Source organism: Aptenodytes patagonicus, chromosome 10 (assembly GCF_965638725.1).
Source record: "Aptenodytes patagonicus chromosome 10, bAptPat1.pri.cur, whole genome shotgun sequence".
In the NCBI taxonomy this organism is placed as follows: Eukaryota; Metazoa; Chordata; class Aves; order Sphenisciformes; family Spheniscidae; genus Aptenodytes; species Aptenodytes patagonicus.
Window position 1 is genome coordinate 8,348,794 of NC_134958.1, and position 22,697 is coordinate 8,371,490.

Here is a 22,697-nt window from a genome sequence, read left to right on the forward strand (position 1 = left end):
TTGTACGAAGGTGGCAACAGCCACGTACAGGAGAGAGGGGAAGTCGCGTTATACTCTGGCCCATGCAGAACTCTTCTAGATATTGCAGAAATAACCCTTTAATAGGATCCATTAAAAAAAATATCTGAAGACTTGTCTGAGAAAATCTTTGCTGTGCAAGAACTTAGTTGTAGCTTCAGGCTTCACCCACGTCAAAATTCAGGAAGAGCTAAACTGAGCCTCGGCCTTTCTGCCCAGAGCCCTATCTGCAATCATCTTCATCAAGCTCTAGCTTTTCAGCTCTTACTTAGCTAATAATTTACACCAGATTTTTGATCATTTGCTCATCTTCCACTTGAGATCTCATCAGAAAGGTAAGTACACCCAGAGATTGCAGCTGCTGCCTTTCCATTACATGGCATCTTCACTTCTGCAGCCTATGCTAAGGGGAGCCTGTCCTATTTAGCCACAGCCCAGTGTTAGGTTGTGGCTCACCTTGATGGGTCTTGAACTTCCTACACAAACCACCTTTGCTGCACAACAGCTGGCTCACGCCTGCAGCCTGACAGCATTTTGTTAAGTATTTTGAATTAGATCGGGCTTTACTTTGCTGGCAGGACATAATTTAAAAGGCACCGGCTGGACAGCAGCTGCTTTGTGTCTGCAGCACTGGATTACTCTTAAGACTATTACTGAAGAGATGAAGACATCAAGGCAGGAGCAATCATGTGTTACGTGGGAGAGGAGAGCAGCAGAGCTGATTCATGCAGAGGCTACTGGCTCAGTCTGTCCTGTAGCTGCTCCAGGGTCTAGGAGTGTCTGCACTTCATGTGAAAATAGCATAAGAGGGAAACAGTCTTCAGAGTACTGCTAAAACGTGCACAACAAACAAGCAAGCCTCAGATTGCCCTGTTCCTTATCTCTAGCACTTCAGCATCTCACCATGCCCTGAAAGCCACACAGCAAAATTGCTTCAGAGACAGGGAACTTGGTCAGCAAGACTGAAGTGGAAGGAAGTCTGTTTAACGGCTGTGGCATGGCCTGGCCACCCCAGGGAGGGGATGTGGCTTGGTTCGCTCAACTGGGCTTGGAGTCTGGGACAACAGGTCTGTAGTTTGTGGGCTCTAAGGTACTGAACATGGTTGTAGTTGAGTGTTTTGCCCTCTGAATCCAGGCGTAAGCCTAGCTTCTTGATGTGGACTTTGTGTGATTAAACATGTTCCTCTTCCATGCTGCTAAAACCAGTTTCTCCCCTTGTCACACTCCGGCTCAAGATCACAGGACAAAGGGATTTGCACTGCAGGAACGCGCAGCCCTCTAACGAGGGATCACACAAGGCGCTCAGATTCACCAAACTTCCACAAGCAACAGCCCCTTTCCTCTTCCCTCCCTAAACATAACACACAACACAAGGGGGATTTCAAGAACATGTTTAATGATGGCAGTTTCCGCTGAAACATCAGAAGTCCATTCAAACTAGTCTTACCAATTTTTTCTTAAAAAGAAGCTTTGGTCACAATGACAAATTCTCTTAAACATTTTTAAACAAAGTACAAGCAATTGCACAAAACGCATGGTCCTGATAACTCCTCACACAAAAACTGCAGCAGCAGAAACTCATCTAACAGAAGAAAAAACCCTTAATGAAAACCATAGCCTGCCACCCTGCAGAGATTATACCACGTACAGTGAATTGGAGGGAACTGTTACGAACAAAACGTTCAAATGCATTAGTGCCTGTGTGTTCAAGCTTCATTAGTGCTTGTAGACTTCTGCAAGTCTGGGCTTAGGATAAGCATTAGAATAACACAAGTTAGCGTGCTAAACAAGTGTTTGCAGTCATCTCCACGTCTTCCATGGGGAAAAAACAAAAAAAAAAAACCCAACAAATACAAAGCTATCTATGTATTTCTGACAATTCTGCAGGCAAGCATGGCACACCTTCTGCTTCTCAAATGTAATCTCCAGTGACAGCGCTGTGGTTGGAGTAAAGAAGCTGCAATTCTGTGCAGGGTTTTTCCTCCACAGCACAGCATGCACAAACAGGAAAGCCTCTAATTTGCTTGCTCTGTTTGACTCTGCTACCAGTCGGTGGATTTTGTAAGCAGTGAGCGAGCTACAGGCAGACATCTGTAATAACATTTCTCTTTTCATTTTCTGTAACAAAAAAATACGCCTTTAAAAATGCTCTTGAACAAAGCAAGTTTGACTACGCAACACAAAAGAGCGGCAGATACTAAGACACATTACAGTCACAATGATATTAAATCTGCAGTGTAAGATACACAGAACATTAAGGTAAAACATTCATGTAGTGGTTAATGGCTATTTCTTCTCCAATGAACTCCTAGAACTACCTGAACCGAACAGTCCAAATTATTAAAACTATGTTTTAAACTAATTCCTACCATTAAAAAAATATTCATATATATACTATTAGATGAGTCACATCAAGTGCTCTTAAAATCTTAACTAAATATAGCTATAGAATATTTAACCAGACACTTTAAATCACATACAGCAACTTTTGTAGAGGTAAACATTGCCTCACATTTGCAACAGCAACTGAGTATCAAACAAAGCATTCGGATTATTTTCATGACCATGAGCAACTGGTGAGGTTGGCCTTTTATTTCCACCAAGCAGCTGCTGCTTCTCTGTAAGTACTTTTCAGCTTATGGCACACGGTTTAGGACCTTCTCGAGGAGCCAGAGCATCCCAGTGGCAGTTGGGCACCTCCATCTTCAACATCTTAAATACCTGGTCCCTGTCCACCACTGAGATTTGGCCACATTGTGGAAATGATGGGATCTTTTAGCCACAAGCAAGGAAAAGTGGATGGCCTTTGCCAGCCTAACTCAGCAAGTGACCTGAAGTTGGTGGAAAAACTCCTGATTTCAAGAACTGACTCACCCTTGGAAAGGAGAAGTGTCCTTTATGCACCTTTTCCTCTCACCTCTCTCCTGCATAACTTGGTCTCGCCTTTCTTTTGTGCACAGAGAAGGTTTCATTCCCTTTCCACCACTCTTCCAGCGTGCCTGATGCTCAGCTTAATGAGTTTGGCAGAAGAGTGGACAAGAACATGTTGCCATGGTGTCTGCTCAGACAGGGCAGCCACCTTACTCCATCGCCTCCTTCTGCAAATGCAAACAGAAGCTTTTAACCTCTCTCTTTCTCTCTCTCTCTCTCTCTCTCCTCTCAGCATTGCCACTTCTCTGACTTCAAACGGACTCAGTCTGCCTAAGAAGTTCAATTCCTGGTCTTCAAAGTACTTTAGTCCTGAAGAGACACAGTATTTCCTTCAGAATCATCCAGCCTAAGTCTGAAACCTGTTTTACCTAGGCGGGGAAAGAGCCCCAGATCTTATCTCAACCCACAGCATCATTCAACTTACTGGTCCCTGCGATTCCTACCAGCCAGAACACAGCCTGCTCGGCCCCATCCTCACCTCGCAGCTGACACGTTAAATATTGCTTAGTAACAGTAATACGGAATGACTCAAATTCATTCCATGAATGAAAATAACATAGCATTTTTATATTGCCTTGATGACTAATATTAACACAACAGTCTGCTGTGGGATTTTTCCATCCAGGCTGAGTGGGCTGTTTGTAAAGCCTTTGCTGAGTCACGGCTAGGGAAAGCAAGCTGTGTTATGGGAGCTGCTTTGATGAAAGCGCAAGGCTGCTGGGGGAAAAAAAAAAAAAAAAAATAAATTCCCCTTCACCTCCTTTTACTAACTGCAGGGCCCAAGGGAACAGCACAGAACTGGCATAGGTCATGGTATCATGACAAAGCAGTTCAGTGTTCTCAGCAAGCCTCAAGTCCCCATCGGCCTTCAAAAAAAACCAAAACCCAAGACTGGCAGCTTGCTGCAAGGATGGTGCTTTGCCAGATACTCTGCAGTCTCCTTGAGGGATTGTAACTGCAGGAGGCTAGTAGAGGGTCAAGCAAACAGTGGGACAATCCTAAAACAATTGGAAAACATGCATTCCCCAAGAAAAGCAAGGTTCCAGCCATCTTAAAAACCCAAAATAAAAGGTGTTAAGGGGTGCAGTAAACAGAGAATAAACATGTCAAAGAGAAGTCTGAACTGCATCTGTGGTTACTTTAAAGGAAAACCACAAAGTAAAAAACTAAACCACTTAGGTTTGCCCTTTCTAACAACGGCCTGGAACCTGTACATGCTTGTGGTCTCCTAAACCCAATCCATGCAGATGCAGCAATCTAATTCTCTTAGTGTCATCCCGCAGCTCTGACCTCTGCAGCACAAAGCACAGCAGGGAGCGATGGTTAAAAATGCATCCTTGAGTTAAATGGGATTTGTCAAGCAGGTGGTAGGGGAAAACTTCCAGTTTGATACAGATTAGGATCACTTACGTGAAGAAGCTTCCATGAAAAATAAGAGGTGTTCTTTCTACAACCTAACCATTCCACATGAGGACTTACTTTGCTTAGAAAAAAGGTAATATAGATGAATTGTAGACAAGTTACAGTAAGCACAGGACAGTACAAAACACTGTTTTTACTCCCTGTGGAAAGGCAGAAAATTACAAAAATATATCTTCTTTAATCCAAGATTGTTGTAGTTTAGGGCATGCCTGATTCTTCCTATTTCCATGTGGTCTCGTCTATACAAGTTGGTCTGATCAGAGCTCCTTGGGACAATGAGAATGTCATCATGAAAGCTTAGTGCAATTGTTGTTTAAAAAAAAAAAAATCAGTAGCAAGTCAAGAAAATTTTCTACATGAGTCAACCTCTCACCCCCTCCCCCAAAAATCCTACACTAAACATACAGTGTGGCATTTCAGCATGGCTTGCACTTTTACCACCTAAAGCTGTAAGTCACCTCTGCAAGGCCCAAAAAATACACTTCTTGATATTTTTTTAAACACATGATCTGTTTAACAACGACCAAAGTTTAACAGTGACTGAAGTATTGAATTAGGATTTTAGAAAATAAGTCCTTGGGGCAGCTTGGTTCAATCTTCCTTGTCTTCTTCCTTCCGCAAAACTTATTTAGACCATAATGAGCTGCAAGTCGGTACACAGGGCTACATCTTGTCATGCTTTAGTGACACCGTAGCCCTCCTAAAGCAAGAGAGAGCTGAGTTCGCAAAGAGGAACTCTGGTCATTCCAACACAGCAGTTTGGAAACCAGGGAACCGAATGGTGACGTTTTGGTCAGAAGATCCATAGCCTGCTGTACAAACAGCACCTCAAGAGGTGAGGCTTGGTTTGGTTGTAACGCTGCAGAGATGAAAGCCTCCCCTTTCACAGTTATGGCTTCAGCAGGTCCCTCGACAGCAGAATGACATCTTGTAGGGCACCAACGCTCCGCAGAGCTGCTTTACCTGGAAAGCAGGAAGATTAGTACAGCTGTAGATTTGCAATTAAATAGCTCACAGGCAGAGATGAGAACCCATGTGCAAAGTGGAAAAAAACCCAAAAAGCCACAAAGGAAAAGGCAGCATTATTCACTGTGATTGCCATCAGTTCCCTCCAGCAGCTGATTTCTATGGTGACATTGGGCACTGACATGATGTTAACACCATGCCAGGAGAAGCTAGACCAAGAGAAGAAAAAAGCAGAGTTATATCAGAGAAAACCCAGATGCTGAAAGATCCTGTGACCAGCCACTGTGCAGACCAGAGAAGGGAGTGTGCACAGGGGGGCTGCTATTTCACTGCACGTGAAACAGCATCTTGGACCTCACAGCTTTTTCCACACCAGTGCAGCCCCTTACTAACCAACATGCATGGACTATCCTCCTTGCTATGGATTCTCCTCCTGACACCCTACTGCTTTAACTGCTTCAGAGTTCAAAAAAAAAAGGTCTTAATAGGAACTTGTTACACTCCATGAAGGAGGTGAGAACCCTCCCGTAGGACTGCACTGCCAGCATGTAATCGACTCAACGAGCCAGCAGAATGTGGTGTGCTCTGTAACAACTGTTACAGCCAAGTGAGGAAAGAATCTGGCCTTCAAAAACCAAACAAAAAAATGCTTTTTGACCACCTCTTTCATCCCCTGCTGTGGACCCATGGGAAATCCTTAACAGCAGCACCAAAGCTTTGGCAATTTGTTGTATTTATAGTAAGCAGCTGACCGTGTTAGTGATTTGCACCCCGTTCAGATGACGATAAATGATACCCCTCCATTTAGACACAACTTGTCACTGCTGCCTGCTGGAAAAAAAAATGAAATTAAGCTGCTACAAACCCCAGCGCAATTCACCTAGCATCATCCAGAACGGCCTGCGGCTTTTGCTGGCAAAAAATCCATTAGAGCTGCTCCCTTGAGAGTCAACACCTTGCTGTAACAAGCAGACAATACCATGCTCCATTCAGAGCTGCACACACAGTCAGGATCTGGAAAGGACGTATTCAAAGAGAAGACACTGATAGTGTAGCTCATATTTTACAGAGACCCCCAAAAGACTTGAGCACATCAAAGGCTGAGCCTTGCAACTGTGATAAAGATGTTTCCACACAGTTCAATGCTACCAGCGCCTGAAAAAGGGATAAATCCAGAATCCAGCCTTTCCATACGGTGCATCTTTCCTCTAAAACATCCTGCAAGCTCTCAAAAGCCCTTTAGTCCCACGATGGTTGAATAAACGTTACTTCCTCTTCCCTCTGCCTGCCACTACTCCTTACACATAAATCTTTCTGCTTTCAAGAGCACTTTGGAAGATGCATTCCTAAAATGCTTCTGCATTTTGCTAGTGCTGCCACTGTTAGAGGGGAAAATGACAATCCGTGTGGAAAACAAACTGAGGAATTTCACTTAGCTGACAGGAACGATGGAGGCTTCAATCCGCCCCAAGAAAAACTTTCTTTCAGTACTTATTTAGGAGCCTGACATCAGGGTTGGGACAATTCCCACTCTGGCATTTAAATTCCAAGTTCTTCCCTGACTCCGGGCTCTCACATGGCACGCATCACCCCGGACTCGAAATGCTCTGCAGGGATGGTTATGAAATTCACCCAGCTGGGCTCAGCAAGCATAGCAAGAGCAGAACGCACTGCCTCCAACAGCTGCAAGTCAGCAGGGAGAGGGGACACTGCTGATATCCCAGATTACTGAAGTGCTTTCAAAGTCTTTCATGTGCAAGGCACCACAGAAATTATTCAGTACTTGTTTTCAGTCTTCTATTGAAGCTGACAAGAAATCCCTCAATGAGCTATGCTGGAGTTAACAAGCTTAATAAGCTAACAATTTTATTTACCTTTTCAGAAACTGGTTCTTTTTTGCAGCTGTTTTATCACTTTTCTCTTATTACACAAAACAAGCAGAGTGCTCTGTGATGGGGTGTGGACACTAACACCAGTTTGTTGGGGACATTTGCCTGTAATCTACTTTACTTTGCTCCTCTCTTCTTGAGTATCACACAGTGCCAACTGCCTGATGAATCCTTAGCTCAGCCCCATCAAGAAGATCATGAAACCTGTGCAATGTTCCCTTGCCTTCTTGAAAGAAAGTGCTAAAGCAGCAAGGAGGAGAGGGCAATCTTAAAATCAAGATCTATTGGTGGGATGAGAAAAAGCACACTTGGAGGATGGGATTTAGCTTTCCACTAACTCGTTTTTCAATATATGCAGCAAGTGTAATCCCATCATAAAACACGAAAAAGTATCTGACATCTAGAAAATTATGACCAGTACAGTTCATATGGTCCAAAAATCAGTTGGACAGGGATACTTTTTGGCCTTCAGCAGCACAGATTGAACTGGCGATCAAGAAACAAACACCCTTTCCATGTTCAGTTTGCTTTCTTTGTGTAGCTCTATAATAATTTCAGAAAAATTCCTGAACTTTTTATCCAAATGCCTCTTTCAACAGCAGAGCAAATGCACACAGAAAAGAATACTCCATATTAAAAAATGGTTTCCATGAAGCTTTTCAAGGAGGTGTTAATGTCTAAGTGATTTGGCATCTTTGCTCTGTGACAATCTTTGATACACACTTTCAGTCTCTTGTCACACAGAAATTGTGCTTGCAGGATTAGAGAAGCCATTGACAGAACTGCTTTGCTGCTACTGAAATGAGATCGCAAAGGGGGCATCTAGTCCAGTGCACGCACGCTTCTGCATTTGTCAGAGGCAGGCAGTGGGTGGCTTTTGCATCTACAGAAAGGACTGTTTCGTTAAGATTTTGAAGTGGTCTCATTAGCCCACTTTACGGGAGGAAGGTGGTTATTTCTCATTGCTCCATGGCCCAAGGGAAGTGGGGGTGGGATCTACCAGGAGCCCAAAACCTTAAAGTCTCCTGAAAAAAAAAAAAAAATTAAAAAAAAATTAACAACCTTCATCCAACAGCCCAATTTACACTGTCTGCTACTCTTTGATGCCTCATGGAAGACTGGAAACAAATACACACAAGGACAAAGCATTAAAGGAAAGCAAATTAAGTGCATGAGAACAATTGGAGAGGTATGTGTCGCTTCTCTCCTGTTGCTGCTAGACACCAACTGCCTTTTAATTAGAGTGCTGCTTGCATCACATGGGGGAGACAGCACAGAATCTCAATTACTCCTCCAGACACAGATGCAAGTGCCAGTACAGATCTTTCAACGATGGGAGGGGACCTCAAACAAACCAGCCCAGAGCCTACCCACATCATCCTCAGCAAAGACTTACGCTACAAACCCAAAGCAAGACTCTACTTATGCCCCGCGTATCAGTCAGAGTACATTAGTATTGGGGTAATGTACTTAGTATTATGCACAGGAGGTATCTAATGTCGTGGCACTCCAGGACAGCTCTTCGGATTTTTCCCTACTGCCAAGCTGGTGGTAACCCTAGAGATGTGAAAGCATAGGATTGTCTTACAGTACATATAAGTAACACCTGAATTGAATAATGCTTATAGTCCATCACAGCCAACATGTCCCTACTGCATTGCTCTTTGGAAAACTGGTTCCCTTTCCACTCCGTTCCCATGTTTTCTCAGAAGCCTGTATTTTAAAAATACTTTTGGTGCCTTTCTAGTGGAAAGCACTGAGCAACCACCACTGCAAATCATGACTTTATGGAGAACGGACCATTTTCCCCATAGTTTCACAGCCTTTAAATCAAAAATGAACAGGACAAAAGATTCCAGCTAATTTCATGTGATATTCAGGAGCCAGAGAGACTTTGAAAATTCTAGGTTTCAATGGCTATGGAAAGTTGGTTTCTGATGTAGATATGGCAGCACGTATGTTACAACACTGCATGATGGGCAGTCCAGCCCATAGGCTTATCTTTCAGTACCAGCATGTCGCAAAGAAATAAAGAATTAAGGAAATCAGAATAATGACTCTTGTCAGCCATGGCACTGCACCAGTGGATCCTGCCGTAGCACTGGGCTGCATGAGGTTTAGCCTCTCTGAAAGTAATCCCAGTAATGGTGCAGTCACCAAAGCAGCACCTGGTCAAAATCCCCTCACCAAGACTTGGTAGCACAGATGGGCCAGAAGTCTGTCGTGCCATAAGCCAAGTAAGTGCTGCTGCTAGGAGACTGCTTGAATAAACCCAAACAGCCGCCACAACTGATACTGACTGCTGGCAAGGATTGACCTTCATTTGTATTAAAAAATAAATAGATAAAAGAGAGAGTGCGGAATATTCTAGCCCATGGGTACTTGTCAGAAGACACCTGTCACTCCTCTGTCCCCAACTGCTTCCAGGTTGCTGCAACTCATGTTGTGTTGCTTTAGTTGGCTAACAAGCTGAAACAGCAGTATCACCCCATTCATAGAATCATAGAATCATTAAGGTTGGAAAAGACCTCTAAGATCATCGAGTCCAACCGTCGACCCAACACCACCATGCCCGCTAAACCATGTCCCTAAGCGCCTCATCTACACGTCTTTTAAATACCTCCAGGGATGGGGACTCCACCACTTCCCTGGGCAGCCTCTTCCAATGTTTATCCACTCTTTCAGTAAAGAAATTTTTCCTCACGTCCAATCTAAACCTCCCCTGGCACAACTTGAGGCCATTTCTTCTCGTCCTATCGCTTGTTACTTGGGAGAAGAGACTGACACCCGCCTCGCTACAACCTCCTTTCAGGTGGTTGTAGAGAGCGATGAGGTCTCCCCTCAGCCTCCTTTTCTCCAGGCTAAACAACCCCAGTTCCCTCAGCCGCTCCTCATCAGACTTGTTCTCCAGACCCCTCACCAGCCTCGTTGCCCTTCTCTGGACACGCTCCGGCACCTCGACGTCCTTCTTGTAGTGAGGGGCCCAAAACTGAACACAGTATTCGAGGTGCGGCATCACCAGTGCCAAGTACAGGGGCACAGTCACATCCCTACTCCTGCTGGCCACACTATTTCTGATACAGGCCAGGATGACATTGGCCTTCTTGGCCACCTGGGCACACTGCCGGCTCACGTTCAACTGGCTGTCAACTAACACTCCCAGGTCCTTTTCTGCCAGGTAGCTTTCCAGCCACTCTTCCCCAAGCCTGTAGCGCTGCATGGGGTTGTTGTGGCTGAAGTGCGGGACCCGGCACTTGGCCTTGTTGAACTTCATACAGTTGGCCTTGGCCCATCGATCCAGCCTGTCCAGGTCCCCCTGCAGAGCCTTCCTACCCTCGAGCAGATCAACACTCCCGCCCAACTTGGTGTCATCTGCAAACTTCCTGAGGGTGAGTCCTCATGCATCAGCCCTAGCAACACCTCTGCAAGTTCACCTGATGCATTGGCACAATTTTTTTTTTTTTTTTTTTTTTTGAGATAATGGAGAGCGGAAGTAGTTTTCCTGACTTAGCAATTAACGAAGGCTCTTTTAAAACTGTAGGCACTTAGTGAATATCCAAAACAAACCTATCGCTCCAGTTGTGTAGCTACCTGCATGTATTTATAACTTCCATTAACCACAGAGAGGGACAAAGTTACGTCTCCTTACCCTGTCTTCCTAGAATCTGCACACAGCTGCAAAAGACAAAGGAAGCCTTAGATGGAACAAGGCAACTATTTCCTGACTGTCAATTTTTTTTTTTTTGGGGGGGGGGGGGGGGGGCAGGCAGGGCAGGGGAAGGAACCCCAACAGAAGACCTGGTAGAAGTTAGTTCACTGACTTACTGCACACATGTCCAAGATGCCCTTTCTGCAGCTCTAGCCCTCTCTTCCCTATGAAGAACCTCCTGACTGGTTTAATGGGGATGTCAATGGTCAAACTCAGCAATTCAAATTTGCAAAGAAGTGTCTTTACTGGTAACAGGAGATTGGAACTGTTTGGGGATGTAGTCTTCGAGCCGCACAAAGCTTGATACCTTTTACAGAAAATGTATCCTCAAAGCAGCTTTCCCAAAATCAGTTCTGCTAAGGGGCTGTCTGTAAGATGATCTCTCCCTCTAAACTGAGGTAGTTCTGTTTGAGCTAAAAAATGTATGTCTGAAACTGCGAGGACTTCAGAAAACATGGAAATGCCACTGTTGCACTGTGGCAGAAAGGAGGAATTCCCACAGCTGAAGAGAGGACTGGTTGGCTAAGAACCAAAAACCCCTATGGTCTCTGAACAGAGCATCAACAAGGTGAAGAGCCATTTGTACTGCTAAGGAACCCATGAAGCTTTTGTGAAAGCATCAGCACAGTATGTGCTCCAGGGAAGCAACGTCAGATAACATGACCACAGCTCTCATGAGTTAGATGGTTTCCAGCAAGCTCTCTCCTTTGCTCACCTAGTATTTTATTATTAGACATCTTATCCTGAAGCACTACCATGATTGAGAAACTTCTGTTCTCAGTCTTTGGAAAACCCCTCTGATCTCGCTACCAAAAGTTCACAGAGAAAGTACTCAGTTAAGAGGAAAAGGGGCAGGAGACACGGGCTGTTAAAGTAGGCCATGGCGAGACAGATCTCTGCACTCTGAGTTTAACAAAGCTTAGTCCCAAAGTAAAAACTGCACAAGCTGAAATGATTAGTGCAAACACAGGGCAGCTACAGAGAATGGCAACAGTCATGCAAGGACTGATAGGAGTCTTTTAATTCAAGAACTAATTATCTATGCATAAAGGCACGACTCACACCCTTCATTGTTTCATGGCTTCCAACTATTGCCTGACTTTTATAGAAAAATAACGCAGTTATTTTGAAAACGACCAACAGAGCGTGCGGTGGTATGTGTTTTAGATGCTGGCACACACGTGCTTAGAGCAAATGTGTTGTTCCCCCTTTCCGAAGTCAGGAGATGGGCAACAAGAGTAAAGTCTGTAAAAATCTCCACTTAGGAGTTGTCAAGATGTGTGTTTTTATAATTAGGAGAGCTTATTTCAGCCAAAGTGAGACAGATTTTAAAGTAGGCCTTATTTGGATGAGAATGCAACTCAAATGCTGTGGATGGCTTGATGCAAATAAAAATAAGAGATGCAGATACCCCAATGCCATAAATCAATGTGCAGCATCTTTATGTGCCGAGTGGTTGCTATAAATCTCAGGCCCAGAATAGGCACCAAAAGTTTTGGGTTGTCACAATGCTTCTATCTCAAAAAGACAAACACTTTTAAGGAAAGTTTGTTGCTAAGGGATAACTGCTAACAACATCAGCAAGGGACCACAGTCCTCTCTTTGTCACAGAACAACATGAGAGCGCTCTGGTACAAACCCAGAGGTTGGTGGAGATTCGCCATCATTTCCCTCCCAGGCTCACAGCAACGGCAGCGCCTGGGAAAGCAGCCCTTGATCCACAGCCCTCCATCCAGTGCACGCGTAGACACTGAGAGCGCACAGGAATGACTGCCAACAGCTGCCTGAGAGGGGAAGTTCAGTCTGTTAAACCTTGTTAGCTGTTTGTGGCACGTGTATCCCATTGTGCTGCTCTGCAGAGGAAAGAGGAGGGCAGACAGCCTAGGGGTAGCGACGCGGTTATTACAAGAGCACGAGAGTATAGAGCAATGTGTGCTGAGAAACCAGGCAGAGGGACTGTAAAGAGTGATAATGCTTGGGCAAGGTGAAAGAGAGACTGTGACTGCCTCATCTCTGCCACGCTGGCCTAGCAGAGGAAAAAAGAGCTGTCTTCACTAATAAGAGCTCAGTGAGCAAGCCTAACTGGACGGGCTCACAGCAATACCTGTATTTCACATCAAACACTGTTGAGTCTTCGTCCTCATCATCTTCTTCATTCAGAGGAGCCATTTCTACCCGCTCGGCTGGAGTGGTGATTATGTCGTACTTCCTGGTCTTCTTAATCCTCTTGCCAGACCTGAAACAGAGGTGGGGAGGGAAGCATCATCTTTATACAGTATTCCTTGGAGAGGCTGAAGCTGTTCCCACCAACACTGAATCACTGCCCTGTTTGATTCAGACGTCCCCAGACACAAAGGCTGTGGAGCCAGCCTGCATCCCCTCCCGCTGCCTTTCCAAGGCCACCGTTTGTGCCCGTCAGTGTAGAGCACAGTTTCTTGTCAACTGCAATCCAGATCAACGTCTGTCCTTCAGCCGCTGACAAACCAGAAATCCTCTGGCATCCGGGGCAGGCATATGAGCGCAGCAGCTCACTGCGTCCTCCTGCTGCCACGCTCAATAAGTGAGACGTGGGCTTAATCAGCTGAAGCAGCCAATGGTTTAGTGAACATGTTTAGATGAGAAAGCCCAGGTTAAGCCCTGCTGAGACAAGGGAATGTTCTAGGCAGGATTAGGAGCAAAGGGGTGGTGATGTTAGGGTGCAAACAGCCTGCACTCTTTTCTTGCTATCAGGCCAAGTTCAGGACTTCCAGAGCAACAGCCTTGAGCCTTGTCTGAGAAGTTTCATGCTCTACGCTGTGTAAGTGCTATCAGAAATAATCAAATATCATTTGAAGCTAACTGTACCTACCACCTCTCCTCCTATAGATGCCAGTCTTACTTTCCTTTTGAGATGGGGATTCTCAAGCGCCTGTGTCCCCCATGGTTTTGAGACACCTATTTTCTAACACTTGCTTTTACTTTCAATTAACAAACACTTGGTGCACGGCTTTTCAACTAATTCTCTGCCTCTAGCTTGAATTGCGTTGGTCCTCTTTACTTCACCTACTCCTTTCATGCATATTAGGAGGGTCACACTGCTCATGCATGAATCCAGTTTTGTGATGATACATTAAAGAAGGCGCTGATGTGTATGGCTAGCCTTTGGGGAGAAAAGTGGATGTTTTTGGTTAACAAACTGCAGAATTTTCCCTTTCACCTTTTATAAAACAAAACTGGCAACTGCCAAACGTGAGAAGGGAGCTGGTGCAGGCACAAGCAAGCAGCCCCTAATTTTTGGTAATTGCAACTACTGCTCCGAGCAGACAGCATGTCATGAGTACACTTTCACCGTCAAAAAGTCTTGCCCTGGCACGTCATGCAAGGTGTGCCGGATTCAACATTGCCATTTTTGCATCAAGAACAGATGCCTTTTAAAGAGTTACACAGCAGCAAGAACAGAGGTGTGAGCATTACAGAGAGACTGGGACTCAAGCCCTGCATTTGCATCTCTACCGCAACGGTCCCTTCCAGGCTTAAAGTAAAAGAAATTTAAATCGGTGAACAGCTCCGACATGGAAGTCTCAGTGCCTCTGCCTAGCATTGCTTTTGGGCAGTAGTCCAAGGCTGAACAAACAGGTCCCAGCCCTGGGGATGGAGCAGTTTGCATTTCCTCCCTGTTCTGAAGGCTAAGGTTGCATCAGAAGCCAGAAGAAAGTCATCTCCTGTCGTCTAATCTTTATAGCAATCTGTGCCGCTGTGTCACGTAGAGCACGGGGTGGTTTGTTCTATTACTGCTGTTGTTGAAACAAGCAATTTTATATCCAATACAGTAGGACTCTTAACCCAAACACTTGAAAATCCTTTTGAAAACACTTCTCTGTATTATTCTGCTTCTCAGCCAAGACCTAGCAGCAAAGTGATGCAGGGAGGTCTCATCTTACAAGTAATGCATTGCTTTTACAAGAAACATTTACTTGCGCTGTGAAGCCTAAACATAGACCAAAATTAACCTGTGTCTACCTGTCAGAACAAACCAAGCACAGCCTTACCACTTTGCCTTACACGTACAGTCCGCAGGGGGTTTCCATAGGTTCACCCATTTAAGACCCCACCTGCATATCAGGCCCACTTTATTGAGAGACATCCTCCCTAATTCCGTCCATTAGAAAAGATAACTTACTCTATGGAGTTCATCTTACAACAGTTAAGTTCTTCTTCCTCAATTAATTCTCCACCAGATTACCTAGCTAATTTGTCATTAATCTGTACTTTTCAGTGGTCCATTTTCTCACATTTGCTCGTTTGAACGACTCCCCTAGGCTTCATAAATACTAGAAGAATTATCAGAGCTAACTTTAAAGGAAAGCCTTGGGAGTGTCGCTACACACACGCAAAATAAGCCTGCCCATCGGGAAACAGTTGCACATTAAAACTCCATAACCTCAGTAGGACCCCTGTAATCATCAGTGACGACAATGCAAAAGGAAAAGCATTTTATCCAGCGGGTGGGACCAGGCAGCATCTTTTGTTTGCAGACAGACAGCAGAGTCAGCGGAGTAGCACAAGGCAGGAACTACAGAATATAAATGTTTCACGAACTTTGGAGACCTCCTGGATACGATCAGGACACGTTAGCCCTCATGGGCAAAGAGAGGATCTCCCTTCCAGCCACGTTTGTTTTGTGTGGGTTTTTTTAAAGCAAACAAGAAGCGTGCTGGAAGCTGTGGTCAGAGTATGCCCCTTGCATAATGACAAGCTGAAACGCTCCCCGAGTGGTTTAGCCAGAGTAGAAGTGGTACTGGGTATTTCAGTGCAGAAAACTGTCTTCCACTTAAATGTGGTTTTGTTTTTTTTTTTTTTTTTCTTCTGCTGTCTGATTTCAGCCACTCCCCGTAATTAGAAGGGGATGCTACAGGTCTTGCACTGAATCATCATGAGGAAAAAAAAAAAAAACTTAACTGCAGCCAGGGATATTAACCTTTCACCTTAGACCCAGTGCTGCTCCCACCAAAACCAACTTGCGGGTGTTAACAGAAGGCAGGCGTACTGAGCACAGCGCTTAATAGGGAGAAGTTGAAGAATAACTTATTGGATGTGGGAGCCTGTTTACAGTTCCTTCTGAGCTGTTCAGCCACAGTGGTGTTTGCACACCGGCACTGCCCTTGGGCTCGAATGCCTGCGGCACTGCGCACTGCGCCAGGGTCAGGTCCATCAGAAATCAGATTTACTCCCTCCACCATGCTGCCTGGGGAGGGACAACACAGAGAGATGGGCTGCAGCAGAATGCTGACTTTGTGTCTCTGTATTTTGACCGGGGGCTATTTTGATCAAGCACCAGTCATATCCAGCTCTTCATCCTCCTTTCTAAGGCATCATGTGGTGGAGTAAATGCTCAAGTCAACTCACTAGTTCATTGTATTATTTACGCCTCCAATCTGTTTTAGTCAACAACCCTGATATTCAAAGATAATGCTTTTCTCGACCCCGAGAGAGGTCTTGCATTTCTAATCTAGCATTAAAACTTCCTGCCAACAGATGCAGAGGGAGTGGACCATCCCCTGCAAAAAAAGAAAAACCAAAAAAACCCTATCCCTTCTTAGCAGAGTGCTTATTGGAAGTCTAATTAAGCCAGCTACAACCTTCCTCCTAGAACTGCAGCAGTGTTGTATCGGGAATGGAATTGGGACTAGTTTATTTGCTGTTAATGGGCTCCCTTAGCAGTTAAAAAAAAATTACGGAAATATAAACCTGGGGAGACTCCAGGCTTATTACCAGCTGATGAATTAGATCAGCGATATTTCATTACTGTTGATCTGCCTGGGTATCTCTGCTCTCTGGATGGTGCTGTATACAACGAAGTTAAACCATGAAGCTAAGTCCTCACATGTTTTCTGCGTATATATTTTGCTGTAGCAAACTGCAGGTGCTGTGTTTTCTAACAATCAAGTCCTTAAGATGGAATATACGCGGCCACAAAGAGCAGAAGCGTCCCCTTGTTCAACTGCGCTGCTAATAGGAGGGATGGATCCGAGACTGCTACTGGGAATAACTTCAGGAACACCTAAATGGGATATTGTTGTGGTTCAATGAAGCAGTGATGTCTGTAAGTAATTAAAATACAGCCGCTCACATCTGGTGGTCAGTACCAGTGCCAGCATGCACTTCCAAACATCATAGCACAGTCAGACCAATATCGTCTGAGATGTGCTCGAGAAGTATCCTTGTTTTATAGGGCTGAGCTATAGAAACTTTTATGATCTACCCAAACTCTTCAAGGCAGTGAATCCTACAACAAGAAACAGCATTCATCCTCTGTTGTGACTGTTCACATCAGAGCTGTAAAGAGCCCAAGACAGTATTAGACCGCGATCCCCTCACCCTTTCTTCTGCCAATTTGCTGTCATGCTCACATTAAGACAATTCAGTCTTCCCAAAGACAGGACCTCCGAGACCCAGGACAAGTGTCCCATTTGTCATTCTCTGTGGCCCTAACTAAACTACATGCAGCTTAAATGAAGCTTTCAACATGGGTCACAAATATGTTTTGGGGTTGGTTGTTTTGTTGGGATTTTTTTCTTCTCCGTTTAAGGTCATTTTAATGGTGAGTTTTTCTTACCTGTTCCTGGCAGAGGTCTTGTCTTTGCTGGAATACGCTAACTGGTTATAATACAATTAATTTTAAATCAGTCAAACTCTCTGGGGTTAAGCCTTGGATGGCCTGGAGCAATTGCCCAGCTCATAGAACAAAGGGTCTTGTATCCTATGATCATATGCTTGAACCTCTCTCCTCAATCTCAGTAATTTATACCAGTTTTGCAATTACTGGAAAACTAAGCTTAAAGTGGTATTTGAGGAAGAAATCAAAATTGAACAACAAGCAACATAACAAAGCAATGAGTTACAAAATAAGCAGGTAACTTCTCTCTAAAAATCTAGGTAAATAGCAGCCATTTCTAGCCTGGGTTCTGTTCATTCAAGGACACATCAAGACGTACCAAATGCTTATAGCACACAGTTTTCTGCAACTAAACCTTTGGGTTGCTTTCAGCTGGCCCATTTGAGCAGAAGTAACTTATCCAGTTTCCCCAGAAGGCATGTGGTCTACCAGCACAGATAGCCACATCTGAAAAATTACGTTTCCTGGGAGCTGATCCCAAGAATTGCATTGCAATGAAATGAACTGAGCTGCACCAGGAGAGAGAAATAGCGCACAATATGGGGGTAGAAAGACAATATCAAAAACACAGATCAAAGAGTGAATTTAGCCACATGAAGTGTTCAGAAGCCGTTGCAAGACACCGTGTTTCTTGGTAACGCAACTTACGCAACTATTTGATTGAGAATAACATGAAATTTGGTCTGCTGTGGAAATGGTTTTGGTTTGGGAGCATGCAGTGCCTAGGGGTATAGGAAAGAAAGCAAGCCCAGAACTGAGCTTGCCAAAAAAAAAAGAAATACTATAGCAAATTGGGCCTTGACACATGTAGACAAGTAGCAAAGTCTTGGGTGGCCTTCACAGTCCCTAGTAGTCACAGAGAGAAAGGAAATTCAGACCACTTTGGGCGATATCACATTCTGAATCACAGGACCATCAGATGGATTCAGAGCATAACATTCCCAAAAGGCATGAAGAGGAATCTCTGAGCATTGTCTTAAAAACAGAGCTAGAAAGCTGGAGAAATATATCTATCCCTGCTTGAACAAATGAAAATAATATATACATAAAAATATTTTAAAATGAGATGTATAAAAAAATAAAATGTATTAAAAAAAAAAATCCAATGCCTGTGACAAGAATATCTGGCCACTCACTAGTTCATTTCATCTCTACAACCCATATCTAAAAGGGTAATTTACTTCCAGCAACCCAGAGCAATTTCACAGTGAAGGTTTAATCAAAGATTGGATTTCAGCAAAATCTCCTTCATAGGAATCTGTGACACTTGAGAAAGAAAATCGCAATGTTTTTGACTAAGTACGAACAAAGCTCTTATTCTGATGGAGAAAAGCTTTACATTTATTGAGGGTAAATCCCTTATCTCTTCTGCAACAGAATCTCCTCCGATCTACGTTGTCAGCTACAAGTGTGACACTGTACAAACATACCTGTTGGTATTCTTGTCTCATTTGCAGCTGGGATAACTGTTTAGAGACAACTGCTCTGTCAGATAAAGAAATGTACTCAGAAGTCGAAAGCTTCATTCTCCATTTTCCTTGCAGGTTCTATTAAAAATATAGGAGACATCTCAGAGGGTGGGGTTTTTTTACGTATCTTTAATTCTGCATTAACTCTGATCAGTTGCGTAACAACGACTTTGGCATGGGAGAATTAATCCATCATTCCCAAGGTGACTTTAACCTGGACTTGTTTTTGCTGATTATGGTATAGGGAAAGGTTTTTAAAGGCTATCCAGTTTGCTTTCTTTGGCTAGAAACATTCAGCCTTACGCCAGGTCTCCTTGACACAAGGTCTCGCTTTATACCCAGAAGAAACTGAGGCAGAGGAAATAAACTCTCCAGGATCAGAGAGAACTAGGAGTAGAAACTTAAGCTTTTCATCCTGCACTTAGTTATAGACTTCCTAATTCTAGCTCATATACCTACTACCAATTCTGCTGTGTTTGTCCATGACAACTTTATACAGCTGCAAAGTGGTTATATTGATTAAAAAAAATTCCCTTCAATATTTTACTGGGTTCTCCCAAACCACCTCACTTTAATGAGCAAATTTATTTGCATTGTCTTTTGCCAGCTGCTGCAACACATAAGAAGAATTTAGTTAAATGTCAATTTCTTCAGGAAAAAAATCAGTTCTTACCATTTTGGTCTTTAAGACCACACTTCATAATACTACCGTTGTGAACATTGCCCTTCCTACATGGAATTAATTCAGAAGCAGGAGGAGCAGAGCATTCAGCTGCAGCCATCACGTAAATACAAAGGAGCTGCTTGAAAACAGAACAAGGAATAATTCACCAACTCCACTTGTTCAACTACTTCTGTCACCTGAGACATGGTACACACCTTCTCCCTGCCGACGAGAGCCTGCTGCAAGCCTGCTGCTCCACTCTGCAGGCTCTTTCCTGCTGCTCCTATCTAGAAGTCAGATGACTGTTAACTACTGAAAGTTTGCAGTCTTCCCCGGAAAAGCTAGGCACAAACAGGCAACAACTTTTTGTTTGTAGACTGCACGAGACAGGGACAGCCTCTAGTGTACCACAGGCACTCTTGCCACTACCCTGAGATAAATAATTAACACTAACAGTGCCAAATGGAGCTTTAATATTTGCTTTTCTTCTGCTCCGGCAACAAGCAGAGGGGAAGACTGGCTTTCTAAAGGGATTGAGCTTAATTTGCTCATGTCCCTCGCAGTGGGAGACGATATGTGAGTTTCAGGGGCTGCCTGGATAACTCAAGCACACGCCAGCACCAACTGACTTCAGCAGCATGAAGGGCAGTGAATGAACTGGCCCGCACCGGTTACACCACACTAAATGGATAAGCTACAAGCACCAAGCAGATGCAAACCTCTGCCCAGCTTCCTGCTGCTCACCAGCACCTCTCCCAGCTCTGCTAGTGACCGGGAGCGTCTTCCCTTCTGTGCTGGGAGCAGGAGCTTGCATCCATCAGCAATCGACCCGACTGAAAAATTGGGGAGTTTGGTTACACATCACAGTTCCAGTCAAATCAGGGCTGTGGTCTAAACCAACATCTACTTTTGGCTATGCTGGACCTCCTCAAGCCTATAAGCTTAAGCTTCATTAAAAGGAAAAAGAAAGATTTCTCCTTTTTACCCAGCATGAGTTACTACAGCGGTGGTATCTGCATTATCCCACGGGTGCACACAATGCACATGGTTGAGGCTAGATGGGACCTCTCGAGATCAAGCAGGGCCACCCGGAGCCGGCTGTCCAGTTGGGCTTTGAGTATCTCCACAGATGGAGACCCCACAACCTCCCTGGGCCACCTATCCCAGTGACCCACCGCCCTCACAGCAAAAAAAACCCCATGTAGTTTCGTACGTTCCGATGGGAGTTTCACATGTTTCGGTTTGTGCCCACTCCAGTCCCCAGCCATCGCCGTGGCCCCACGCACAGAGCTGGGACCTGTGTAACCCACGCCTGAAAAAAGCCACTTGAAACCCAACTCCTGCCCTATTTTTCTGCAGAAGTGGAGGAAGATGCAGATTTTTGAGGCCAGCGACTCCCCTACGACTCCCCAGGAGTTTCATGAGGCATTTACACATGCTGTGCTTGAAGTCAGGCTTCACAAACGTTATTAACAGGCGAGGAGCTCAGTACCGCCAGGGCTTCCCGCCTCTCCGGGGAAGCGCTGGGAGGTCGCGCCACTGACGGGGCTTAACGCCTCCCGCCTGCCTCGGCCGGCGGGCAGGCCTCGGCCGGAGCCCACCCGACCCCCGGCCTCCCCCCTCCTCCTCGGCCGGGGGCAAGGGGAGCCCCGAGGCCGCGGGCGGAGGCCTCGGCCCGTCAGCCGGCACCTGCCGGGAGAGGGCGCGGCGCGGCCCGGCCGGGCCTTACCTGAAGACGCGGAGCAGGAGGCAGGCGATGAGGGCGGCCGTGAGGGCGCAGGCCCCGATGACGGCGGCCTTCAGCGCGGAGAGGTCGCGGAGCAGCGCGGGCACGGGGCTGAGCTGGGCCCCGCTGTGGTTGCCGGGCGCGCCGGCCGGCTCGGCGGGCAGGCGGCTGCCGTTCACCACCGCCGCCGGGCCCGCCGCCGGCTCCTGGCTGCCGCGGGCGCCGGGCGCGGCCGGCAGCAGCAGCGGCAGCAGCAGGCAGGCCGAGAGCAGCAGCAGCGAGGCGGCGGAGCGCATCCTGCCCGGCTCCGGCCGCCGCCGTGCCGAGCCCCGGAAGGCAGCGCCGGCCGACCCGGCCCGGCCCGCCTCCCCGAGAGGCGCCGCCTCCCGCGGCCGGGGGCCGGGGCTCGCCGACGGGGGGGGGCGGCCGGTACCGCGGCCTTCAGCGTCTCCTCCCCGCCCGCCCCGCGGTTCCTCCCGCCGCCCCCCCGGCCCAGCGGGTTCCTCGGAGCTCCCCCGCGCCCGGAGCCAACGCCATTTCCTCGCCGATAACGACTGCTTTTAGTTACAACGCGCGACATCTGCCCTGATGCTGAACGAGGCGATCACAGGGTTCAAACTGCGATCAAACATGGTACAGACGGCTCTGTGGTGCTGGTTCAGCATGGTGTAGCGGCTAAACGCGACAATTTCTAGATCAGATTTACTTTTTGTTTGCCTTTCCACTGGTCACCTAGGCTTTGCTTCCAGGTTAATTTATCTACCGATATTTCACATCTTTCAAATCTTAAAAATCTTAAGATTTGTGGAAATCGTGACCAGTTCTGCAAACCCTGCCAGGTGTGCTGAGCATGTGAACAGTGCCGTCAACTAAACCAGACAGGGAGAATAAATGGGGGAGCAGGGGAGCCCACACTAGGATACTGCTAAGATATAACTTGGTTTTGCTCTCCATGTTTTGTATTAGCATGAGCTTCACCACTGCAAAATAATTGTGTCTGCGGAGAGGGGCACGTTGCCACCAAAATGAAGTGAATCGGAGAAAGGAGGGAAAGAAGAGTGACCCAATTTCCTTCCTATTAACTCTATATTTCAGGGTTGGCATGGCAGGGTATAATCTATACGAACGTGTGACTAAACTGTGAAAAAGATTACAGAGATGTATTCCTGCTGGCTATGTCCCATTGGAAAGGTGGCAGTGGAATAATGCGTGTTTCATTGACTTTCCCAGCCAACTGGGATGCTGTAT

The 22,697-nt window shown here is 45.8% G+C and overlaps 1 protein-coding gene across 1 annotated transcript; it reads right to left on the minus strand.

The window, feature by feature from the left end:
• Positions 1-1,397: 1,397 nt before the first annotated feature.
• Positions 1,398-21,745, minus strand: FAM174B (family with sequence similarity 174 member B). The gene is made up of 3 exons (XM_076347969.1): positions 21,453-21,745; positions 13,040-13,171; positions 1,398-5,334 (listed from the first exon to the last, which is right to left on the minus strand). The coding sequence occupies exons 1-3, from the start codon at positions 21,743-21,745 to the stop codon at positions 5,331-5,333; spliced, it is 429 nt and encodes a 142-aa protein (XP_076204084.1). The 3' UTR covers positions 1,398-5,330.
• Positions 21,746-22,697: the final 952 nt, after the last annotated feature.

What these genes read in the sequence shown, in the direction of transcription:
- FAM174B (XM_076347969.1), bottom strand. Translation starts at nt 21,745, where the DNA reads ATGCGCTCCGCCGCCTCGCTGCTGCTGCTCTCGGCCTGCCTGCTGCTG. An exon ending in CTCCTGCTCCGCGTCTTCAG is followed by an intron (nt 13,172 to 21,452) that starts GTAAGGCCCGGC and finishes CCTCTGTTTCAG; the next exon opens with GTCTGGCAAGAGGATTAAGA.